This window comes from Phaeoacremonium minimum (genome assembly GCF_000392275.1).
Source record: "Phaeoacremonium minimum UCRPA7 unplaced genomic scaffold PA7_03_scaffold_415, whole genome shotgun sequence".
Taxonomy (NCBI): Eukaryota; Fungi; Ascomycota; class Sordariomycetes; order Togniniales; family Togniniaceae; genus Phaeoacremonium; species Phaeoacremonium minimum.
In genome coordinates this window covers 100720-124204 of record NW_006921317.1, presented here as the reverse complement: position 1 = coordinate 124204, position 23485 = coordinate 100720, and the positions used below count along the sequence as shown (strand labels likewise).

The window sequence follows — 23485 nt, the reverse complement described above, 5'->3', positions numbered from 1 at the left end:
GGCCTAGCGATTTTAGATACCTTAACTATACCACTATCAACAACCTGCATTAGTATCTTCACCGTGGAGACCTTAACTTGGAAGCAAAATGTGTTGTCTTCGGATGGTTGAATGATTGTTTAAATCAAAGTTTCTTCATCACTTGGGCAAGGCTGGGACTTCTCCGTAGTGTTAGGCGACCTCGTTCTTCCTCGGCCCACTGGCAAGTACCGAGCACAGGCTGAACGCCTCGAGCCAGAAATGCAACGTTTGCACCTACGAGACATGACGAGTAATTGAGTTCTTGCATACCATTCAGGACATGCTGACACTCCACCAGTGCTTCAGAGCCGCCCTATTATTGATATACATAAAGCATTCTCAGAGTTCAAGCGTCAAGAAGTGGCCGCTTGGCATGCTTGGGAAGCAAACCACCCGGCAGAGAATATCCCTGAGGAAGAGATATCTCCTACTTTCCTTCGAGACCCATCAGGTTCATTGGACTCTGATATTGCTCATAGGCTGAACCAGCCATCATTCTGCACCTCAAATCCACACGACGGCAAATGCGCAGATGCTTCTAGCTACTGGATTGCCATGGTAATGGGAGGCACTGCCTACTCTTCTGATACATTGATCTTCGACCATATATCCAGAAGAAGCAAGTCTTCTGAGGCAATTCAAGGAGTCGAGTATCTATAAGAAGTCTTTAAGTGTCATGAACAGTTTTCAGATGATATTTCCGATTCGACTATGGCAAAAGTCGAGATCATTTATGGTAGAAAAGTCGAAGGCCGGATGCGTATTAGGCAAAGCTTTGAATGTCTTCCTCTGTGGGATAAGTATGAAGGAGTTGAGGTTCTGTTTGCCCTGGAAGAAGATTACGAGAATCCAGACCATAAGTACAAGTTCCGCCGAGCCATGGTCATGGTTAGTCACCCCCAGAAGATGGTTTGGGAACAAAAGCACGGTGCTCTTGCCACAAAGCAAGATAGATCGATCGAAGTTGCATGGCTTATGGCGAAAGGCCCTGGACAATTGCCATTTGTTCCTTATTACTACTCAGAGAGAAAGTGGAAGGAATATGTTCCAAGCCTCGCGGAGATGGCCGAGATCAAAGTTTTTGGACACAGTGTTCGGAGACTTGGTGAAGTTACGTCTCGAACCATTTTAGGAGACGGCAAGACGGAAGACTATGTTGGAACCTGGGACTCCTTCTTCATGAGGATCTTAGATAATCGATCCCTTTAGCATTGCAAGCTCTTGAACTCAAATACTTCGAAGAGTGGTCACATCCTATCGATCTTCCGGCGGAAGTTCAAGACTGACTTCGAGATCAGAAACAAGTCTTATTTGCCAAGACATCTATCTCGAGCTTTGGAGATATTGCAGAAGAACTTTCCAGAATACTGCGCTGCAACGAACAGAATTATACAAATCTCAAAGACCTCCTTCGACTTACTCTGCTCCATCAAATACGGTCCCTTAATCAAGAAGCTTGGGCATGGCAAGACAGATGGCATAGTCGATTCGACGACAGTACTGTCCACACTCGCTGGTTAATTTGCAACATGCAGCTGAAAGTTGTTGACGATAATCCTCGATGGTCTAGTATCTCTCCCGGACACTACGTCTGTCACAAGAGGCGGTGCAAACAGTGTAAAAAGAGTACAATATCAATACCGGTTGATGAAAGCATTGCATATCAGGAGAATGAGCGACGCCAAACGCGGCGCGCCTCGAGGGTGGACAGGAACAGGGTTATCTCGCTACATCCGCCAGAGCAAAGATGCCGATCTTCCCTCTTCAGTACTCTGCTGGTGTTTCAAATGCAAAGAAAACACCATTACAGCTGATAAGACGAGAACGTGGATTGACTTGGAGCCTCGCTACACAATAGGAAATCCTCGTTACGTTCTACGATTCCACAAATGCGAAAATTGCTCTAGCTGCAGCCATTTCATACCGAAAGAATCTACGATACCATATCTTCCACCGGAGAGACTTGACAAATTTCATCAGAGTTACAATCACCTAGCTTTGGAAGAAGCGGAGAAATTCCTCAATGAAATCCTCTCATCTGTGCTAGGGAAGAAAGTACGGAGGGCACGTGCAACTGCATTGGAAACACTCAACACGATGGGTGGATCAGAAAGACATGCCCAGGAGTTGTTTTCACCCGTTCCCAGGTATCCTCCAAGCTCTTCAGAGCGGCGACCTTCGCCTAAATCGGCGGAGAAGCGAAAGAGGCAACATTTCAAGAATCGTATAAGCAGACGAGCTCGTCAAAGCATGATTCGTCACCTCAACCAGTGAAGAAGCGACAGAGGCGAGTGAGGCAAAATGAGCTCAAGAGCTCTTCAGAGAAGCAAAGCTCGGCCAAGGGGCCGTCAGCGATTCCGATGAATAACCCAGACGGCTCAAATCCATCGACTAAAACCACTCAAGAACGTCCAGCCATTGTTGAGCCTCATTCACTGATTGCACCAGGTATGAAATCACGAAGCCCCATGGGAGAAAGGGGGTTCAGTCTTTCATTTCCGAATTAATTCGAGCGGCTTTAACTCCGAGGCTGCAAGACAGCTGTGTTGTGTTGGCGAGTTGGACAAGTCGGACAAGTCAAAAGCTGTTCTCGATGATCAATGGGAGGAAATCCCCGTCCCGGTCCAGTGTTGGCTTCAGAATCAGGACGGCTTGAAGATCGACGGTCGTGGCATTTCTTCGGTTGAGGACTTCGAACGGATCTATCACCTTCCATGCAGATTCGAAGAACATCGAGATTTCCACAACCTCGGTAATGTCACTGCCATTGTCGCATTGGCAATGAGATATTATAAGCAGATCGTGTGAACCAGGCACGGAGATGGCAAGATCGGTCATCTCATTGTCTCTGGGGCCGTCATGCCCCGCAAATGCGGCAAGTGCTCACCCAAATTGATAGACGATGCATTGGCGCATTACAAGAAACTCGACACATGCCGTTATGTTGTCCGGTAGCTCAAGAAAGTTTGCGGCTCGCCTCAATGCCCAGAGGGGCCAGGAAGCTAGTTGCTGGGCGATGATTCAAGATGACGGTCAATTGTGGTCAAAAGGCCGGATCCGAATGTCTTGTTTCGAGAACCTGTTAAAGGCGGCAGCACATTGCTTCAAGAATTCCAGCTGCTGCGGCCGATGATCTCCATCAGCTCTCTTGATACCAATACAACGATAATGTGCTGCGGATGCGCTCCGGTGGGAATTGATGTTGTGTGTATTAATAGATCTAGTAATTTCAAGAAATGCCTTGTGAGTCACTACAACTTGCGCAAATTTTTGCTGTCTTATGGCACAGTGAGCTTGATTGTATTTGAAATTCATATTCATTCAACATTCCAGAACCATAAACCTCCAAATTGAAATAGTCCTGCGTATGGTAAGACTTAACTGCCTGTGCACTCTTTCAGTTACAGTAAACAGTATTACGCAAGCTTGAGATTCATAAGATCAATGAAGGGGCAATATCGGAGGATCTATTTCATGGTTGTCACCAGGCCGCCCGCAGTCACCCATTCTCCAACCGAACATCAGAGCCTCAGTCGAGTAATTGAGCCCCTATTGATAGTAATTAAATCGACACATTGCCAGCATGTAAGAGCTACCCCTACCCAGTAGCAAATCACGAGTAGCCTTTGGATTAGCCGCTCTGTCTCGACTCTGAAGAAGGCTGACTAATGGGCCGGGGACACCGATGCTGCAGACTGCTCGGCATGTCCCAAATCCAAGTTGGGTTTCCCAGCAATATCATAATGACATTGAGTCGGAGTGCTTGGGCTGGCTGCTATTTCTCCCCTTGAAATCAGCTTCTATATACTTTATATAGGTATGTAGAATCTCAGAGTGAATAATCTGACACGGTGAATACATTATCATTACTAGTACTATAGAAGCTTGAGATCTCAATCGTTACCCGGCATCGTGCTGTTCAGCATGGCAAAGTCTGGGCATTTAAGGCAGGGCTGAGAGGAAGGCCGAGGTGGGGGAAACTGACAAGGTTTGGGTTCCAGATTCATATATTTAACTAAGAGCAAAATCGCATAAGTAGGGGAAGTGGCGCAATGGTGTAAGTCTTGCTTCTTCAAAATTCGGATTTCCAAAATAGGAAAATTCCGATTTCCAAAACAGGGAGCAGAAGCTGACTATTCCTAAAAGAGCGCGTTAGATTCCAGCGCTAAGCTTAATCGGGATTCCTAAAGGTCAGCATTCAAAGAATTCAATTCTTCAAATTTCCATATTAACACTCTACTAGGTTGTGGGTTCAATTCCTACCTTCCTCAAAAATCTTTTTTTTTTTTTTAATCTTTTCCTAAATTTTTTATTTAGTTTTTTATCTTTGGGGTTTGCTCCCTTGGAAAAGTACTTTCTCTTCCGCACAGCTGCGATTTTGCCTGGCTTTTACTTGAGATAGTTTTCTCGGGTGGGCAGATTCAGAGAGATTTCCCTGGCCGTCCTTACCTTCTCAGCAGCACTAGCCCTATCTAGGCAATAGGATAGAAGCCTTGCCGTGTCGGAGCTTACATAGCAGCTGAGCAGCAAGGAAGGAGGAGTTCCCACTAGTATGGAGAAAAGGTGGGGTTAAGTCATCCGAAAGGCGTACGAGGATCAATGTCATGTCAATTGCCCACAATCCCTGCTCTGATGATGACTCTAAGGCAGCCCTCCAGCAAAGTTAGGACAAGGCAAACGAGAGCCCTGGAGGCTGAGGTCCTATACGTCGACATAAACACTTATTCACGAGTATCAATTAATTGACACATTGCAGGAATATTTTCTTATCTAACATCATCCTGTCTCAATTCTTTCCTTCCTTCCTGTCCTCCTCTTCAAACTGATTGCTCCAGAACATCCACATCCTATAAACCACGGCAGGCGGCTCCTCGCAGTGCCTCACCTCCATCTCGAACAGATTTCGAGAGATAGGAGGGGAAGGGCGTATAATTAATTGCCATATCGCCCAGCTCGTTATCCGGATCTGAAGGGTTGGACTGGAGTCAGCACTAATTACATCCAATCAATCTTGCCTGGCAAACTTGACACGCCGCCCTTCGACTTACAAAAGTCGAGAGAAACCTCCACTACTGTGCGCGCCCTTCCGTCTGTTGCCTCGCGGTAGAGCATGCCCGTCATCCCCGAGCACTCTGAAATGGACGACTTTGTTAACTGGGACAATGCCGACCCGGCCACGGGTATGGTTGGTCTGGACCTCATGCCTCCGCAGACGACCATGACCAACGATGATCCCAATCACAATCTCGATCTTGCCTTGGCAAACGTAGATGGCGACGACTTCTCATTCTGGGCACTGGAGCATTTCGAAGCCAATAACGTGGCGCTCGACAACATGCTGGCACTCCCTGACCCCCTGAATGTCAATGAACTGCAAGTGGAGACCCCCGGAGCGCCCTGTGCCCATTGTCAGACTGGCGGCTTCTCATGCAAGAGGATTCAGGAGGGTCAGTACCAGGGCTACTGTACCAGCTGCGTGGCATTGGGGTGCGAATGCAGCTTTGCTCTATCTAAATCCCCTGTTGGGGCAGCGGCTTTCCCTTCAAATCCGTGGCCTACCCTCGGAGATCACCCCAATTCTATCACTCACGAAGACATCAACCCAAGCCAACTTCACAGCACCTCATCTCCAGACCTCCAAGGAACCACAGTCATGACAGGCGAACAAAACGTCAGTCCCACTGCTCCCAGCATGCCCAAGATTGGTGCTCGGTTCTCGCGAGAGTCCGTCAGGATCCTCAAGAATTGGTTATCAACACATAATAGGCATCCCTATCCTACCGAAGAGGAGAAGGAGACCCTTCAGAGACTTACCGGCCTCAACAAGACACAAATCACAAATTGGCTCGCCAATGCTCGGCGCAGGGGCAAGATTCAACCGACCCGATCGACTTCTCCCCATGTTCGAAGCTGGTCCGGTACAGGTGCTATCGACATTCCTAAGAGACGGGGTACTCCAGCCCTGGATAACAAAAACCCCTTGGAGAGATGGGTGGACTCTCCACCTGAAAATGAGCCTGCCTCCGTGACTGCTATAGCTCGTGCCGTCACAGCTTCGGCATCTACAATGTCATCGGGACTAGACAGCCCCCACAGCCTTAACTATACGGATGATGGTTCTGGGAGATCGCTTGCCAACGTCTCCTCGGCTAGTAGTGTCAATACAACCTCGAACTCGTCTGGTTCGGCCTATTCACATCACTCTAGAGGGTCTCTAGGCTCATTCGGGTCCTTTGGTCGTGGACGAAGACGCAGAAGGAGAAGGACTGCACCTAAGAACCCGGACGAAAAGACAGCCCTTCTTGCCCCGCCTAAGACATTCATGTGCACTTTCTGTACCGAGACCTTTAGAACGAAGCATGACTGGCAGAGGCATGAGAAATCGTTGCATCTCTCGCTCGAGCGGTGGGTCTGCGCTCCCAAAGGACCCCGCGCGCTCAATTCTGAGACGAACGAGGCTTCTTGCGTTTTCTGTGGAATAGCAAACCCTGACGATACGCACCTGGAGAGCCACAATTACTCTTCTTGTCAGGAGAGGATGCTCGAGGAGAGGACTTTCTATCGAAAGGATCATCTTCGGCAGCATTTGAAGCTTGTACACAACGTCAAGTTTATGAATTGGTCCATGGAGCCGTGGAAAGTTGCTACTCCAGAGATCAGATCCCGATGCGGTTTCTGTGGAATCGTCATGGATACGTGGACAATCCGAGTGGATCATCTGGCCGAGCACTTTAAAACTGGTAACACTATGGCTGATTGGAAGGGAGATTGGGGTTTCGAAGCTCCTGTTCTCGAGATGGTCGAGAATTCCATTCCTCCATGTATGCGATCGCCCGGCAAATTTCTGTCCGAAGAGTATCTGACGTTTCTGCTAAATAGATCTAATCCATGATGAGAGAAATTCTCCATTGCCCTATCAAGCAAGTCAGCGATACTCTGATTCCCCACGGAACGCATATGAGTTGATCAAGGTTGAGCTTATCAATTTCATCCTGAATCGACGAGAAGCCACTGGAGCCGACCCAACAGACGAGGAAATACTCTTTGAGACATGTCGCGTCATCTTCGCTTCAGAAGTCTTAGCTCAAAATCCTCCTTCATCAGCGCCAACTTGGTTACGAGACCTACTCCTATCGTCTGACCAGATTGCGCTGAAAGCGAAACTCGCTCCTATCCGATCGGGAGTCGAGAATATGCTAGGATCACTCAGAATCAATGGCAAAGATAGCATCTTCGAAGCGTGCCCCTTGGAACAACAGCTCTTAGAATTTGTCAAGGCCCGCAGGCTCTTGGGTCTTACAGCCATGGATACGGAATTGCAGAACGAAGCATGTAAAATTGTGAGCAGGATGGAAGAGTCATCTGGGACTCCCTCTGAGATCGTCGCAAACTTTTTCTTGCGGTTGATCCACGGATCACCGAGCTGGCTTGCTTCGTTTAGACAACGAGCTCAGTTGCCTCGATCAGAGGATATCGTCGATGAAGAACTCCTCTCAAAGGACCTCAAGTCTATTGATTCAACCATACACAATTACAGCAGACTGGAGACGGAGCTTGCAGAATTCGTCAGAAACCAGCTTGCTATGGGTACCGAACCAAATGATTCAGAGTTGCAGAAGCAAGCCCGCATCATTGTCTACGAGTCTGACAGCGGGAAACAGACCGCTGCGGACAACGAGGACTGGCTCAATGCCTTCAAGTCCCGTCATCTTTACCCAGCAACTGGTTCTTCGGTATCGTCGATACCAAGCGACTCACTACTCGCATTAGAGTCAACTTTGGCCAATGCCAATCATGGGGGCATGAAGACTACATTCCTCTCCACCCTACCCAATAATTGCTATGAAAACTCTATGTATGCCGGCCTTGGTAGGGCTCACGGCAATTCTGTGAGGACGGGCCCGTTCTTCTTAAACGATGCGAATTGCTATCGACGCCTCGCACGAGAGTTGAGTCGCTGGGTTGCGTCGACAACATCACCGAATAATCCTAACCGCCATATACCGTCTGACGAAGAACTCCAGCACCAAGCACGCTGGATTCTGTACGATGAGTGCGTTTCATCCCCACTCCCCCCGTATCACAATAATATAGACTAATATTTTTCAGTGACGATCCATGGAATCAGACAGCCGCTGACAATGCGGAATGGCTCCGGCGATTCAAGCGTGATGCAGGTCTAATAACAGAGGATGATGGACCAGGGTTGCCTGTCGGCACGCAGTGGAATCTGGCACAAGGCGGCTCCGGATTTGCGCCTCCTTATGTCTTCCCCAAGGGACAAATGACACCTTTTACCGGTGACAAGGTGTCAATAACACTGAACCTTGATGACCGTCCCCAGGACTTTGAAGCCGAGGCTAGCACTGCAAACAAGTACTTGAATTCAATCACGAAACGTTATCCGGCCCCTGCCGTGGTATTCTGCAGTCGTGAGCTGGAAAATGGCCTTGTGGAATTTGCGACTTCTAAATGGGCAATGTCTGGTTCGCTACCGACGGACGAAGCTTTCCGTGCGAAGGCTCGTGGAATTCTGAAGCTGAACGTCACCGCGGCCGATGACCCGGTGTTGTTAGAGAAGTTTAAGACTATGATGCTTGGAAGACTGGGCCTCACTCAGCCAGCTTCTTCAGTGGGGACAACTGGTCTGGCCATGGAGGGCATCGTAGAGGAATCGCCCGTCACCAACACCGTGAGCGCCGCGGGCGCTTCGGAAATGAGCCCTGGAGCTCTGAATCTAGATGTGAATGTGTCAGAGAGTGAGATGAATGATATTCTCAAAGACATGAGCTATGAATTCACACATGGGGGCGATTTGATGGTGGACGGCGGCGGTAACATGCTGATCTAGCTCGGGGGTCTAGCGGATGATTCATTCCCATTATGAAGGGACGCCATTCATCACATATATACTTGATGAGGATATGGCTATGGCCGTTAACGAGCTCAACGACTTGCACAGGATGACGGCAAATGGATAGACGGGGGTTTTCTAATTAAACTGCGTAGCTTCTTTTGGCTGGGTCAGGCATATTTAATATAACGCCCCTTACTCGATGTACCAGGATTTGTCAAGTGATGATGTTAATTGTAAGACGGTATAAGACTGCCCTGTCTTGTGACAATTCATGTACACAGTTTGACGTTCAATCCCTCGCTCGAGTTATGTCCCTCACTAGCCTCAGTTGCTTTTACTGCAGGTATTTACGATTGTCTATGCATACGTACATAGAAGAAAACCTCTTCTTAGGATTTAACCTTTTTTAAACAGATGCCTCTCACCTGACGAAAGATCAGGGGCCCGGAAGGACGAGCTGTTGCTCTCTAATGATTGAACACGAGACCCACGTAGTCGAATTCATCAAAGTCATGGCCATGTGAATCTGAGAGCCCTACTAGATCGACCTGTAGCGGCTCTGGCGCGTGTCTGGCATGGCGCCCATCCGGGGCAACCTTGGCTTGCTTACGTAGCTCACCGCTGCTTTCACTAGTAGTCGTCTAGAGGTAACAACTCTGAGATTTGAGCTCCTAGAAGCTAGATTTGTGGCCTAACGAGCTTCAATGGGAGTCGCGTAGATTCTCGAAACACCATTACCATAATAAATTGTGTTATATCAAGGTGTTTCGTCGCCCGCTCCTGCCTTTGACCTGCCAAATAATCTCCTGAATCCACCAGTCTTTGGTGTCTTTGGTCGTAGTCCACCCTGGTCCATTGACGCCTTCTTCGTCAGAATGGGCGGTAGTTCCTTGTCGGGGACTCTGGGCCGCCTGTCCCTGGGCGGCCTCGGCTCCCTCTCCGCCTGGTCGTAGCCCATCTCCCGCCTCAGCTTCTCCCTCTCGCGCTCCCTCATGGCGTCCTTGTCCTCAAAGATCTGCTGCTGGTTGATGTACTGCGCGTGGTGCGTCTGCTGGGCGCGCATCGCCGCCGTGTCCTCCCTGCCGGGCGGCTCGTCGGGCCAGGCGCGCTCCTCGTCGCCGTTCACCACGACGTACCAGCGGATGTCCTCGCCGCGCTGCAGCTGGTCACGCAGCTTCTCGAACCAGCCGGGCTTCTTGCTCTTGCCAGTCACGGGCGGGTCTGGCGATGCGCGCAGCCGCTCCTCGTAGCGGGCAATCTCTTCGGCCACGTTGCATGACAGATCGATGCGCACGACGTAGTCAGCCACGTAGGCATGGGGCTGCGACACGGCCGTCAGGTCCAGGGGATCGTACTCCTCTAATAGCTTGACAGCCGACCAGTCCTGAGCTGAGACATCGTCACTCTCTTCATGCAACGAGGCGGCCGGGGGTTGGGAAGCTGGCGGAGATGGCGGCGTCTGGCTCTGCAGCGTGGGCCGCCGCGAGCGAGACTGGGACTGGCTGCGCTTGCTTTGGCTCCGGTCCCGTTTGCCTCCCCGGCTCTGGCTACGGCTCCTATTCCGGGTCCTGTCATCGTCGCCCCTATGGCTGCTCCCGAGAGTATTGGAGCGTGAGCGGCTCCCCACAACACTGCCGGTCCTGGGTGGGCAGCAGTCAGGTAGGAAGTCAAAGAGGTTGTAGAAGGACTCGAGGAGGGAGAAGGCAGAGGCGGGCCGCACAATCCACTCCGGAGAGGCATCATCCAGGTTCTGGACGATGATAAAGACGCGAATGCTTCGCCGCTGCCAGCGGAAGCCGTGGCAGAGGTAGGTGGGCATGCTACCCAGGTCAGTAGGTATATGCACCCTGTGCGAGACAACAAGCTACCTAGGTAGGTTCCGGATAGTATGATAGGGCTGCTAGCCCCAAAAGCTTCCCTCGTGTATCCCGGTCGTCAAGCGCAACTACCTATGACAAGCTCTATTTCCTTTGAGTAATCGACCAGTTTGAGTTACGAAGTCGGTTAAGGTGGTGTGGACAGAGTCAATTGGCAAGGGACAGTAGACCAAGTGGGCGTGGGTTAGGTGACTGGGCGGGGTAAATGCGATTGATCAAATGCAATAGATCAATTCATTCCCAGATGAGATTGATTAGAGGCTCCAACGAGGTATAAACGTGTGCAACGGGTAATTGAGGAAATCACTAGATCAGATGTGAGAAGAGGAAGAGTCAAATGGAAAGATTGGCCAGAAACAAAAGGCCGCCCGCCCGCGAATGCATCTGAAGAGCTCGATGTGCCCCCCTCTTGTTCGTCAAAACAGACGGCTCGTCTTTTGCCACAGAAACACGAGTTGTCGCAGCTCAACAGCCTGGAAACCTGGGCTACAGCAAGCCATGCAAGCCCCATTCCTACATCCAGGGTAATGCGTCTCTTCACTTTTATTAGGCCTAAGAAAAGGCATTGCAAGTAGACAGTATGCTCAGTAGTCGTCGCTAAGTTGACTTCAGAATAAATGTCACATCATGAAATTGAGCTCTGCATGAGCACTACCTATCTGTGTCATCGTCTTCATAGCGATGTCTGGGGGAGAAGTGTCTTGCAATTATCTTGCTCCCCAACAATTGCTCGGCTCTCGAGTTACACAACAATTGTATCACCATGCAAGTTAAAGCCCGTGAACAAGAGATCAGTAAGCAAAACGCAGGCAGGGGGTCTGCTTCCCGAGCGGCCTGTCGTCCCAAGTCGAGGATATCTTAGCACTTCTTTAGCGAGCCTGTTGTGGTTGTATTTGGCACTCTCTGACTCTCTTGGCTTCCCCAAATAGCCCATCCGATCGTTTCCTCGTCCAAGGCCTTGTTTGATGTGCAAATCCCAGCTCGATATCGACGATCGATGTTCTAAACCAGGATGTCTCAGCTGCACAGACATTGCTTTCTTGCAGAATCTGTCCGGCCAGTCATGGAGGGGGCCTGGCAGAAGAACAAATATGGTAAAAACCTATCCAATGAAACTCGATACTGTTACGATTGATTCGACAGTCTACGCTACGGTAAGGATGACTTGTTTCACCTAACTGCTTCCCATTTTGTCTGCCATTTCTTCTTCTGCCTTGGATATCGAACTTGAAGCCCTCTAATTTCTATCCCCGCCATTTCATCGAGCGCCAATAGCTCTTTTCCATCTATCGTTTTTGGACATGCTGTAGAGTCCTATCCAGTTTCGGCAAACTTAACCTATACGGCAAACGAGCTATTGATGCTTGGCCTTTGACATTTATCTGAATCTATCGGCGCAGTCTTAATCCGGCGCGGACTCGGGCTTGATACAGTAGCCACCGAATAATATGTGCTTACGGTTTGCGGGCAGTGCCGATTAACTTTTCCGAGTGATACTGCTAACTGCAGAGAGCTGTAGTCTTTGTAGCCGGGCTGACTATCAAGCCGTCGGTCAGTTTGCCCGTCCCAACTCCCTCCATGTCCATGGACTTAACTTGGACCGGCAAGCGGCTTAAAGACAAACACACACCAGCGCCTACAACTAATGCGATTGAATATAAATCATGATCCTGAGTCTGATGTGGAGCAGCTGGGGTCCGTTGGAGTGGAAAGACAGTCATTTCAACGAAAGAAGACAAAATGTCTCGCTTTTTCGGATGTTCGACATATAAGAGACGCGTTTTCTTGCAGCCTGCTACACCTCCGCGGTGTTATCCCGTAGGCTCTGATGTTGACTCTTCGCTACTCGCATCTTGGATGATCACTAGGCCGAGCTTTGCCCATGTAACGGCGGAATTAAGGAACGCTTCAGTATCATGAGGCTTGTTGTGTTTATCATGGTGCCACAGGTTGCTGCCATATAAAAGACGACCCATTGCGGATCGTTCTCAGATGGATGTCATTCCTAATTGCCTCCATATCTTGACAGATAAACCAACCCTCAATTTGAAAATTATACAGTTTGATACTTACTGAAATGTTTCGAGTTTCGAGTTTATTGGGCTGTGCCATTTCTCTTCTCGCCACGAGCGTGTTCGCCTCGCCTGATAATTCGACATCTACCCCTTTACCGCCCAGCCAAGATCCATGGTACACAGCCCCAGCCAATTTAGAGCATGCCAAACTAGGAACTGTTCTTCGCATGAGAACTGCACCTGGAGATCTCGCATCGACGGTTGGCAATGCCAGTGCGGCATACAACGTCCTCTACCGCACTACAGACAGCCGACGTGAGCCATCATGGGCGGTAACAACCATCTTCGTCCCAGTCACATCCAAGCGAGACTGCCACCAACCGACGTGGTCTTCTCTGTTGTCCTATCTGGATCCATATGATGTTGCTACAGTCGATGCTAGTCCGAGTTACAGCCTATACTCAAATCCTCTTCCCGACATCCCGACCGCGTTGGGAAAAGGCTGGGTTGTCAACGTGCCTGATTACGAAGGACCCTTAGCATCATTCATCGCAGGTCTTCAAGCCGGCCAAGCTACCCTTGACTCAGTTCGGGCTACATTGTCCCTTTCGGCAACTCTCGGGTTGACCCCAAAGACCAAGAATGTTCTATGGGGTTACTCAGGTGGCGGGTTCGCAGCAGTCTGGGCCTCGGAGCTACAGCCAACATATGCACCAGAGCTACATATTTCAGGAGCCGCTATTGGAGGCATGAATGCCAACGCGACGTCCTCGATTGCGGCAATCAACGGCGGTCTGTACTCGGGACTCATACCTGTTGGCCTGCTCGGCTTAACAAGCCAGTTTCCCGACGTTCGCAATGTGCTAGTGTCCTCCCTGAAGACTGAAGGAGAGTATAATCGTAGTCGATTCCTCGCGGCGGCAGATATGACGCTTCAGGAGTGGGTGGTCGCCTACGCGAACCAGGACATCTATCGATACTTCAAGAACGGCGCTTCCGATGTTCTGGATGGTCCTATTCGTGAGCTTGCCGATCGGGATGGCACCGCTGGTCACTATGGCGTGCCCAAGATACCATTGTTCGTGTACCAGGCTATTCAGGACCATGTCAACCCAGCGAAGCCTGTCGACGCACTTATTGAGAAGTATTGCTCAAAGGGCGCGGATATACTCTATCAACGTAACTCGGTGGGCGGGCACGTGGAGGAAGCTGCAAACGGAGCTCCTAGCGCATGGAAATGGCTCGCTTCTGTGTTGTCTGGAGAGCCTCAACAAAAAGGATGTGTTGTCCAGAATGTAACAATCTCTGTTGGGTGAAAAGTATGTGAGGAACTTTGGTTACGTCGCTTCATGGCTTAGCGCAAGCAAGTTATTTTGACAAGAATGAAGACCCTCAACTCGAAATATCCCAATCGGCTATCCTTTATTACAAGTCCTTTACCTATACCGAGACCTGCTATTAGAATAAGTTACTATATTAATAATTACTATAGAACTTTGTCGTAACGAGTAAAGCCGCGTTTGTATGTTTAGTAATAAGTTGTTGGAATATTGGTAAGTTTACAAAATCCATGGTCAGCGACATCTCTATTTTGAGTCATCCTGAGAAGATGGCACTGCCTTCGAGTATAAAATGGCACGATGTTCGTCATTGGGTATGTTTCTATTTCTCGATTTCGCCGTATTATCTTGCCGAGACAGCATGTCAAGGTAGAGAAGATCGCAGCTCACAACCGTGAAGCACCAATACTACAACTGCACCCAGATCTTTTGCTCACCGTTTCAGATCTATTGCCCACCTCAAGTGCCATCTGCCTTGCATTGATATGCCGCGCTTTCTACCATGGGACACTAACTAAATCAACTTGGAGCACAATTCAAGCCCGGCAAGTGCGAGTCATCGACGACTCGAGTGGCCCCAGCTACGAAGCAGTTGACAGCACTGAACACCTGAAGTTGCTAAAGCTACTTGAACGGGATAACTGGCAATACGAATTGTGTCACTACTGCCTCATTCTTCACATAAACCGCCAGCCACTTCCAAGGTCTCAGTAAAGGCTCTCGGGACAATACTGTCAAACTATGTCGATGGTATGAATCAACGAATATTTGCTGGTGGTCCTGTTGGCATCTTAAATTTCGCGATTTATACCTAGCCATGTGACATTACCGGCTCGGCGATCCCGAAGGGCGCCATTGGCCATCCCTAGGCGTCGAGAGTTCTCGATGACTGGCTTTCTACGGGCCTGATAACAGACACAGAACCACAGTTGACAGACAATAAGCCGCCTCTATAAAGCTCTCACGATCACTATGGTTAGGCATAGGATGCTGATGAAATCGAAATTGGAAAGAGAATGGAACAATTAGCCCCTCTAGCTCTGCAATGTTTGGATCTTTTGAGACGAAATCTTTGATTTTGATGGTTCTTGCTATTCCCAATCTCCTGAGGTACGAGGTTCCATTGGCATACATTTGGAAAGGGAAGAAAATGGTATATACTAACAAAGAATGACCTTCTATCAGTCTTCATTCCTAACACTGTATAGCTTCACTATTCAACCCCAACTACTTGTCAACTTGACTCGGATCCTGGGGCCAGCATAAAGAGAGCTGCTTATTTTGCATACGTGTGATGACTGACTCGAGACATCTGAAAGGCTTCAAGTAACAGTCTGCACTCATAGGAGAGAGATAACTTGAGTATTGCACGCGTCATGTCTATCCGGCTAGTCTTGTGTGGTCTGCATCTGATAATTTGATGGATGAAAAATTGTGACTCGTTACTCAAAGTGTTGTCAAGTCATGTCGTGCCTTTATGGTCAGTCTCTGTCACCAAGATGCCACTCCCCTGACGTGGCCGTTGGCAGCACAAGTTTTCTTCCCTGATCAGAGATATTTCTTTTCTTTGGGAAGCGCAGCATAGACTACTCTATTCTATCAGGTTCAAAAGCATCTTGGATCGATAATCATGGGTGGACAAAAGTCTGCGATTCTGTTATGGCTGTTGGCTTGCGGCGGTCTTGGTGCTCAAGGCGCCGTAACGCCGACTCCTTATGCTCCCGTGGGCACTACGACGGCACTGCCTTCTCACCCGCCAGCTTGCCAGTATATGCTGGACACCATAGGATCCTGCAAGACCAAAGAGGCAAACTCCTTTGCGTCATGTATCTGGTAAACTCACTGCCGTCGACCACGACGACCTCCCTGAAACCACAAGCTAATGCCGTGTCTAGCTACAGCAGCATCGGCAAGTCCTCATCTACCTACAACACCATCTTCGATAGCTGGGCGGCCAACTGTGCATCATGGGCGCAGACTGCAGATCCTGCAGGCTATTCCAGTATGTCAAGCAAAGGAGATCCGCCGCATCTACCTAGTTCTAATGGCTGACTGACTATGCGTAGTTGTGTACGCGCCTTTGACGACCTTCTGCGATGCCTACGAGCCGGCAACAACAGTAGTGCTTGCGTCGTTGACCACCACGAAAACAACGACCGTGACTAGAACCGCGACGTCAACTAATCTGACAGCGTCTGCAACGCCTCAAGGCAGTGCGTCGACAACTTCATCGGCGCTTGCGGTATCCAATCTAGGCGGAGGGCTGGTGGTGTGGATAGCCAACGTGTTGGCCTTCTTCTTCTCTATCGTCTTGCTCTAATAGAGAGGGTGACAAGTTCTGCTGAGTGTGTACTCTGAAATCGAGATGATTTTGCGATACGCTGGGTCTATGATAGGCTATCACATACCCATGCTTCCGTAGTTTGAAGATGAATAAAGTCACCAGTTTCACAATCATACGAAGAGCCAGCAGTGATTTTTGGTTGTTAGTCTTGCATTAGATCAACGCCGACCCCTTTCAGGGCGTCGACCGCCCATTCTGGATAATCTGCTCTGTCAGAGTACAGATCTGCGAAGAACTGCCTGATGAAGGCAGGGAACTCGTCGGCGATGACCGCGTCCCGCACCTGGCGCATGAGGTCGAGCTGGTAGTAGACATTGTGCATCGTCAGCAGGTGCGCCGCGACCGTTTCCTTGGCGATGTTGTGGTGCGCAAACGCGCGCGTGATGCCCATGCCGCCCTGCTCCGCCGTCCGGCAGCACGCGCAGCCGCAGCCCTCCTCGATGGGGCGAAAGTCGTTCGCATACTCGGCGTTCTTCAGCCGGAGCATGCCGCGCCTCGTGACGGCGTTGCCGAAGCGCGCCGTCCGCGTCGGCCACACACAGTCGAACATGTCGGCGCCGAGCGCGACGCTGACCACCAGGTCCTCCGGGTAGCCGATGCCCATGACGTAGCGCGGCTTCAGCTCGGGCAGCATCTCGGTGCAGGCGGCGACGACGCGACAGTAGTCGGCTTTGGCCTCGCCGCCGCTCAGGCCGCCGATGGCAATACCGGGGGTGTCGCGCTCGAGCATGGCAGCACAGCACTCGCGGCGCATGTCGAGGTCCAGACCGCCCTGGATGATGCAGAACAGGTTTTGGGTCGTCGGGTTCTTGTGGGCAGCGATGCAGCGGTCGAGCCAGCGCACGCTGCGCTCCATGGCCTGGCGCATGCGCACCTTGTCCGGCGACGTCGTCACTAGCACGTCGTCTAGTTGCATCATGATGTCGGACCCAATGCTGTTCTGCAGCGCCATGGAGTGCTCAGGGGTCAGCAGCATGGGGGTCCCGTCGTGGGGAGAGAGGAAGCGCACGCCTTCTTCGGTGATATTGGCGAGCTTGAGCAAGGAGACCATCTGGAATCTGTTCACTCGGCCGTGCCGAGACGATCATTAGCTAATGCCCTCAGGTGAGAACCCAGGACTTGGTTTCCTGGACCATCAGTACATACCCTCCGCTATCAGTCAGGATGTTGTGTGGCCATCCTTGCAGCTTGTGAGCGCCGCCAACAGCATCAAGAACCTGCTGGCCAGGCTTCAGGCCGAGGTGGTAGGTGTTGTTCAGGCATAGACGGCAGCTGGTATCCTCCAATTGTTCCGGGGTGAGGCCCTTGAGCGACGCCTGAGTCGCAACAGGCATGAAGATTGGTAGCTTGACAGGGCCATGTGGGAGGGTCAAAACAGAGGCACGAGCTCGAGTGGTCTACTGGAGAAGACTGGTGAGTCAAACAGCGTCGAGTTGAAGCAAGCAAAACGGAAGCGAGGCCGAGTGGGAGGAAGACAGAGACATCGGGAATGGCTGGAGATGCTGGTGTGGGAAGCACATGCCATTGCGATAGGGGCAGGCAATGGCCAAGGAGAGGTAAGGTAAGGGTAGCTTACGGAACAGCTGGCGACCAGGTCAAAGGTCAGGGCGGCGGAAGACGCGGATTTAGTCGAGGCCATCCTGCGCGCTGCCCACATCACTCACTTCACTGCTACGGCCGATCGTCGTGGTGTGCTGCGTAGGAGGTGGGAGGTCGTCGCGCGATGCTGGTCGCAAAATTAGAAAAAAAAAAGTTGCGATTTTCGTAGGTCATAGCCAAGGAGCGAATCGGGAGGCTAGAACAAGAGACTACCCTGATGTTAGTGGCCGAGGTGGACTGCTCTAGCGTGCTCCACCGCTGTCGCCCACTGCAGCATGTCCACGTTGCCCGCTGAAACTCACCTATGGTCCACCTCCCTGATAAGGAGCCGACTGAAAGGAGCAGCTGGAGAACGATGTCAATGGACGACAGACACTGCGTGCTTGCTCCAGATAAGCAGAAGCGAATAGCATCATAATGTGTAGGATCAGGCCAGATGTATACCCATAAATACATTGTCAATCTTGACCTTTGACCTTGATGATAAGCCGTTGACACCCTCAACATTCCGTATCAATCCGCATGCAGACCCAACTCCATACAATTAAGTACCCGAAATAGCAAGCTGATTAGGTATCATCGCATCCAAGAACTGTAAAACACACTCTACATCATGCTGTGCGCAATCGAGATGATCCAACTAGAAAAATGACAGGTAGCAAGCCCATAAAAAACGAAACATGACAGACCAATACATCCTATCGCCTAACTTCATAAGCCGTGTTGTCAAAGCATGCCATCTATGGCGATCAAGCTGTGATAGGCTCCCCTTCCGGGGCACCTGGTTCCACATGTGTTCGCCATTCGAACACCCGGCCCATGCCACGCCCAGGGCCTCCCAGCCCAGCCATGACCGACTGCCTAGGTGGTTCACGCTGGTGCTGCCGCCGAGCGAGTGGCGTGTGCACCATCGCCTCGCTCTCGTAGTCGTGCCTGATCCGCCCGGACAAACTGCGTTCCGACGGCCAAGTGCCTGCAGCATTGTTGTACAAGTCTTCCTCCATGGTGTGCCTCCGCATCATTGGCGCTCCGATTGGTGCTGCTGGTGGGGGCACGGGAGCAATCGGCATAGAGGGCATCGTCGCAGCCGTCTGCAGAGACGGCGGCGGAGGTGGCCCATGGGGTGACATCAGGGGATGGTGTGAGTGTGTTGGGCTGTTTCTCGGGCTCTGCCTGAGGTCTGCATTGAACCTGTCGGCAAGCCGCCTCTCTAAGGACGTCGCCCTGACGCCCCGAGCTCTGTTGACCCCTGAGATATAATCGGTCACTGTATTAGCCCTGTCAAACGGGTTCTGTTGGTGTGGAGGTGGTGGTGGTACACTAATGTTCTCTGGCCTTCGTCGATAGTCATCATTCATGAAATGTCCTGCCGAGTTACCAATACCGTGGATATCGCCAAATCCTCCGGTGTAGTCATCCATAGCTTCGTCATAGTCGTCAAGTTGTAATCTGCGTGCCATGTGCTCGTCTCGTTGCTCTTGAAGACGTCGTAAATACAGCTCCTCCTCGTAGTTCTGAGGCCGAGGACGGGCTGCTGTTGGTGGTGCATGAACGCCCGGGCGGAAGTCTCTTGGAGATGGAGGATCATGGTGCTCGTAGCGGTCGCGGTCCCCGTTCCGCGTAGGAATGGGTATTTGCATATGCTCGAGGCGGTCGTTCTCGACAGCGTCATAATTAAACCAGGGGCATTCACAGCTCTTCCACTTAGCCCCGCAGATCATACAAAATTCAGCTCCGCAACGGCTTGTCCTAGGTGTTAACAGTAATGATCATCGCCGAGTTGTTGTCGAGTTGGTACATACCAGGTCATATGGTTACAGCCTTCCTTGAGTTCTACCATAGCCTTGCATTTATAGCAGCGCTGCCAGCCTTCCTCCTTGGCTTGCTCGAGGAATCGGTTGGTTTCTTCATCTCTTGGGCAGTCTCTGGACTCATGCCACTTGCCGTTGCAACGACAGCAGACCTTCGTCTTGCAACGCCCGCACTTGCCGATTTTTCGGCCATCTTCACGATGAATGTTTTCAGGCTTGATCCACTCGCCGCATCGTCTCGATGGGCAATATACTCGGTTGCGGGAGGAGTACTCGGCGAACTTCTTGTTCCAGTTCTTCTTGAATTCCAAGTCAAACAATTTTTCAACATGTTTTAGAGGAATATTTTCTGATGAACAACACTTGGGTGGCATGTGCTGAGGATCTTTGACAGACAGCTTGAAGCTTCGCTTGAGGCAATGGGTGCACATTCGGTGTCCACATTTGAGCTTTGCTGCCTTCCGAGGAGCAACATCATCCATACAAACAACACATTCAACACTTTTACATGTTAGAAGAATGAATCAACGTTTGGCATGAAAATTTGTATGGTACTCACGTTTTTTCGGGCTTTTCTGACGGCTGTGCTTGAATAGAAGAACCAAAGAAGCCACCAAAGAAAGCAGACGAGCGTTTCGTCGTAGAGCTTACACTGCGAGCTGTGGTCACTTGAGAACCACTTGTAGTATTAGACCGGCGCAACGATGAGGGCGCCTTGTCTATATAGACGGCTTCCGACGCATAATATTTCTTGGATGATCTGCTTTCATGTTAGTCGTTGACAAGAGCAACTGTGTATCAAAGGGTGAGCCTACTGCTTGCGACCAGATGAGGGCTTGGGCTCATCGACCTCAACGCTTTCGTCACGCCGACGTTCTTTTCGGGACTCATGCCGATGCTTGCGGGGTTCTCGGTCTTCCTTATATTCTCGAGTTTCCCGCTGGTCTCGGCGGTCTCGATGGTCTCGATGCTCACGATGCTCACGATGCTCGCGTCGTTCCCGGCGTTCATGCCTGTCAGAGGAGTGGCGTGATGGTGACCTGCGTTCGTCAAGAGATGGCGTATGTCTTGAAGCATCATCATTGTCATTATCGTTGTCGTCGTCATCATCGGGCTCTTCGATAATCGGTTCCTGGATCCTCCTTTCCCGCCTATGTCTTCTCCTCCGGTCAGCCGGCACGATGCGTACTTCTGTCTCAGATTTGCGGGCATCCTCCTCGTCCTGGCTTTCTATCGTGGGATCGGTCTCATCGTCGGATGGCGGCAGAGAGCTCCGCGACGACCTCCGAGAGTCTGGCGTGGACCGATAGTGGTGGGCTGATGGCGGACTGGCGTCCCTTCGGTAGTCGCTCCTTCGTCGATCATTCCGGTAAATGTCTTCTTCCTCGTAGCGAAGGTGTCCCTTCACCGGCCGCCGGTCAGAGACAGTTGCGGACCTCATCAACAACGGCATTGTTGAATTGGGCACTCGCATGCTCGCCGAGGAGGAGAGGGACTGTGATGCTCGAGCCGACGTTGAATGTCGCCGAGGGGCGTCTGGCACCTTGGGCTTGGATCTATGTATCTCTTCTTTTCGCCTCCGACGGGGCGGCGAATCGTGCATGGTGTCGTCCGTCCGGGGCCAATCAACCCCAGCCGCTGAGGACGAGGAACGCGGAGTCCTCTTGCTGCGAGAGCTCCTGTCCCCCTCGACAGGTTCGAGCTTCGCCATTCGTCCCTGAGTCAGCCTCGAGACGGCGGCATTCGAGGTAAAGTGGTGTATTTCGAGAGGTAATTATCGTCTGCAGCAATGGCGAGCTCAGCGGGCGTGGTTGCACCTGAGTGGCCGGGTGGGACCTGCGGGCTTGTCAGTCTTCCGCTGTGATTGGAGTGGGGGAGCCAGTCTTGCAGCATGGCACCTGCAGGCTTGGGAGAAATGGGCGATCTAGCACGCCCTGCAAAATCGGAAGGGAACCGTAAGCGCAGAGGAAAAACTGGGGAAGGCTCACCTGAGTGAGTGTTGGGCATCAGTGAAGGAGAAGATCTCAGGGCGACCGCGGTGAAGTTGTTCACGAAACTTGTCGTACCTACGCAGCAGGAGAGGCCTGAAAGCGGGGAGCATCAGCTGTGCGCCACCCCCAGTCTCAGGTCTGGCCGCGAGATCTGACCAACAATCGGAAGTCCGTGGCACCTGAAGCAAGCAAGATCTTGCTCACTCACGCAATCTTGCTGCCCAGCTTACGGGCTGGGTCTGGGTGGTGAGAGCGGCTGCGGCCCGGGATGCTGCTGTTGGAGGATTAAATCCTTTCCTTCCCTGATTGCCTGTCGAATAATCTGAGTGGTTGGGATGCCCCTCTGTCAGAATGATGATGCACGTGATGTCGCCAGGGACAATTGAATAGCTGCCAGCGACAGAATGACACGCCGTGCAGTCAAGGAGATCAGAGTCATCCTCCGCCTAGGTCTTGGGGGTGATGAATTGAGCCAGCTCTTCACCGGTAATCTGGGGTCAGCCAGCTGAAAAGTCCAGTCTCTCAGCCTTGTCAGGGGGTGGCGTTCGTTCTAACTTTCTGCCGCCCCCACCTCCGTACAAGCTCCCGACAGCCGGATCCGGCTCTCCACTCTTTCGGCACTGCCCGTACCTGAAATCGGCGCCGGACCGGTATCTGCAAATCGCAACCCACTGCATCTAAGCAATGAACAAAGAGCACAAACGACCATCAGAATGTAGGATGAATGCGATGTTTCAAGCTCCAGCTAGATTATCTTGAGGGGTCAGCAATGCTCATTTCAAGATGAGATTAATTCCATCCGTGATGACTTTGACAGTAGAACATTTCCTGCGCTGGCGGAGTAAGCGAAGATGAAAACCCTCTCGTGGCTCCGCCATGCCAAAGCAATAGAAATGACGTTGTATTTTGTACTATGACATATCATTTCTGAAAGTTATCGTCGTCTGTCAGTTTCAGACCTGGGTCTTCGAAATACTGAGTCGACGTGCCACGCATTGTGAGGCAGGCTGCCACATATGTGGGACTGCATGCATCGACTAATGCTGGAAACAAAATGCGTCTAATATGGAGACACTTTCGCTGCAGAGAATGCATATCATGACTGCTTCGCTACGAGTTCGCATATTGACCCTTCATGGCGTAAAAGACAGGTGATGTCCGTTCTATGTCGGCACGTTTCAGCGCTTGAAGGAAACCTGAGAAGACTGTGCCTCTGCATGCAGAATTATACATGCACAAGTAGCCCCTCTAACGACTTACATCTGATTGCACAGAACGATGCATTCCATAAACGTGAACCACGCCAGCCTTGTCCGCATTGGCATATCGCTAGGCAAACACTCATGCCTACCTGAAGGAGGTGTAAGTAGTTCCTGACTGTAATCAGACCAGGATGGTCTCGGTACCGAATATTCGTTCTGCTTGAAGCTCTTCGGGAGCGGCTCAGGGAGTCCCCTGCCTGGTATCTGCCTGTACTGTACTTCGGCGCAGTGTTCATGCGCAGATCGGATTGTGGGATACGGATACTGTACGACATGGTTTCCTTCAGACCAGAGGTGAAGCTATTTCCGTTCCCCGAGATTACATCATTTCGGATCGTGGAGCGGGCGGGTGTTGAAACAGCCCAGCG

General features: G+C 51.1%; 5 protein-coding genes across 5 annotated transcripts; 3 read left to right on the top strand and 2 right to left on the bottom strand.

Annotated features, from left to right (window-relative positions):
* Positions 1 to 5158: 5158 nt before the first annotated feature.
* On the top strand, positions 5159 to 5678 carry UCRPA7_5531 (putative c2h2 transcription factor protein; the record flags this gene model as incomplete). Its single annotated transcript, XM_007918078.1, has 2 exons — positions 5159 to 5468; positions 5629 to 5678. The coding sequence occupies 2 exons, from the start codon at positions 5159 to 5161 to the stop codon at positions 5676 to 5678; spliced, it is 360 nt and encodes a 119-aa protein (XP_007916269.1).
* A 1926-nt stretch (positions 5679 to 7604) lies between these two features.
* Positions 7605 to 8872, top strand: UCRPA7_5530 (putative c2h2 type zinc finger containing protein; the record flags this gene model as incomplete). Its single annotated transcript, XM_007918077.1, has 2 exons — positions 7605 to 7876; positions 8131 to 8872. 2 exons carry the CDS (start codon positions 7605 to 7607, stop codon positions 8870 to 8872), a joined length of 1014 nt encoding a protein of 337 aa, XP_007916268.1.
* A 763-nt stretch (positions 8873 to 9635) lies between these two features.
* On the bottom strand, positions 9636 to 10697 carry UCRPA7_5529 (putative developmental regulator protein; the record flags this gene model as incomplete). The annotated part of the gene is made up of 1 exon (XM_007918076.1): positions 9636 to 10697. The coding sequence occupies one exon, from the start codon at positions 10695 to 10697 to the stop codon at positions 9636 to 9638; it is 1062 nt and encodes a 353-aa protein (XP_007916267.1).
* Positions 10698 to 12997: 2300 nt separating this feature from the next.
* Positions 12998 to 14086, top strand: UCRPA7_5528 (putative lipase 1 precursor protein; the record flags this gene model as incomplete). Its single annotated transcript, XM_007918075.1, has 1 exon — positions 12998 to 14086. The coding sequence occupies one exon, from the start codon at positions 12998 to 13000 to the stop codon at positions 14084 to 14086; it is 1089 nt and encodes a 362-aa protein (XP_007916266.1).
* Positions 14087 to 16596: 2510 nt separating this feature from the next.
* Positions 16597 to 17788, bottom strand: UCRPA7_5527 (putative queuine trna-ribosyltransferase protein; the record flags this gene model as incomplete). Its single annotated transcript, XM_007918074.1, has 2 exons — positions 16597 to 17512; positions 17601 to 17788. 2 exons carry the CDS (start codon positions 17786 to 17788, stop codon positions 16597 to 16599), a joined length of 1104 nt encoding a protein of 367 aa, XP_007916265.1.
* Positions 17789 to 23485: the final 5697 nt, after the last annotated feature.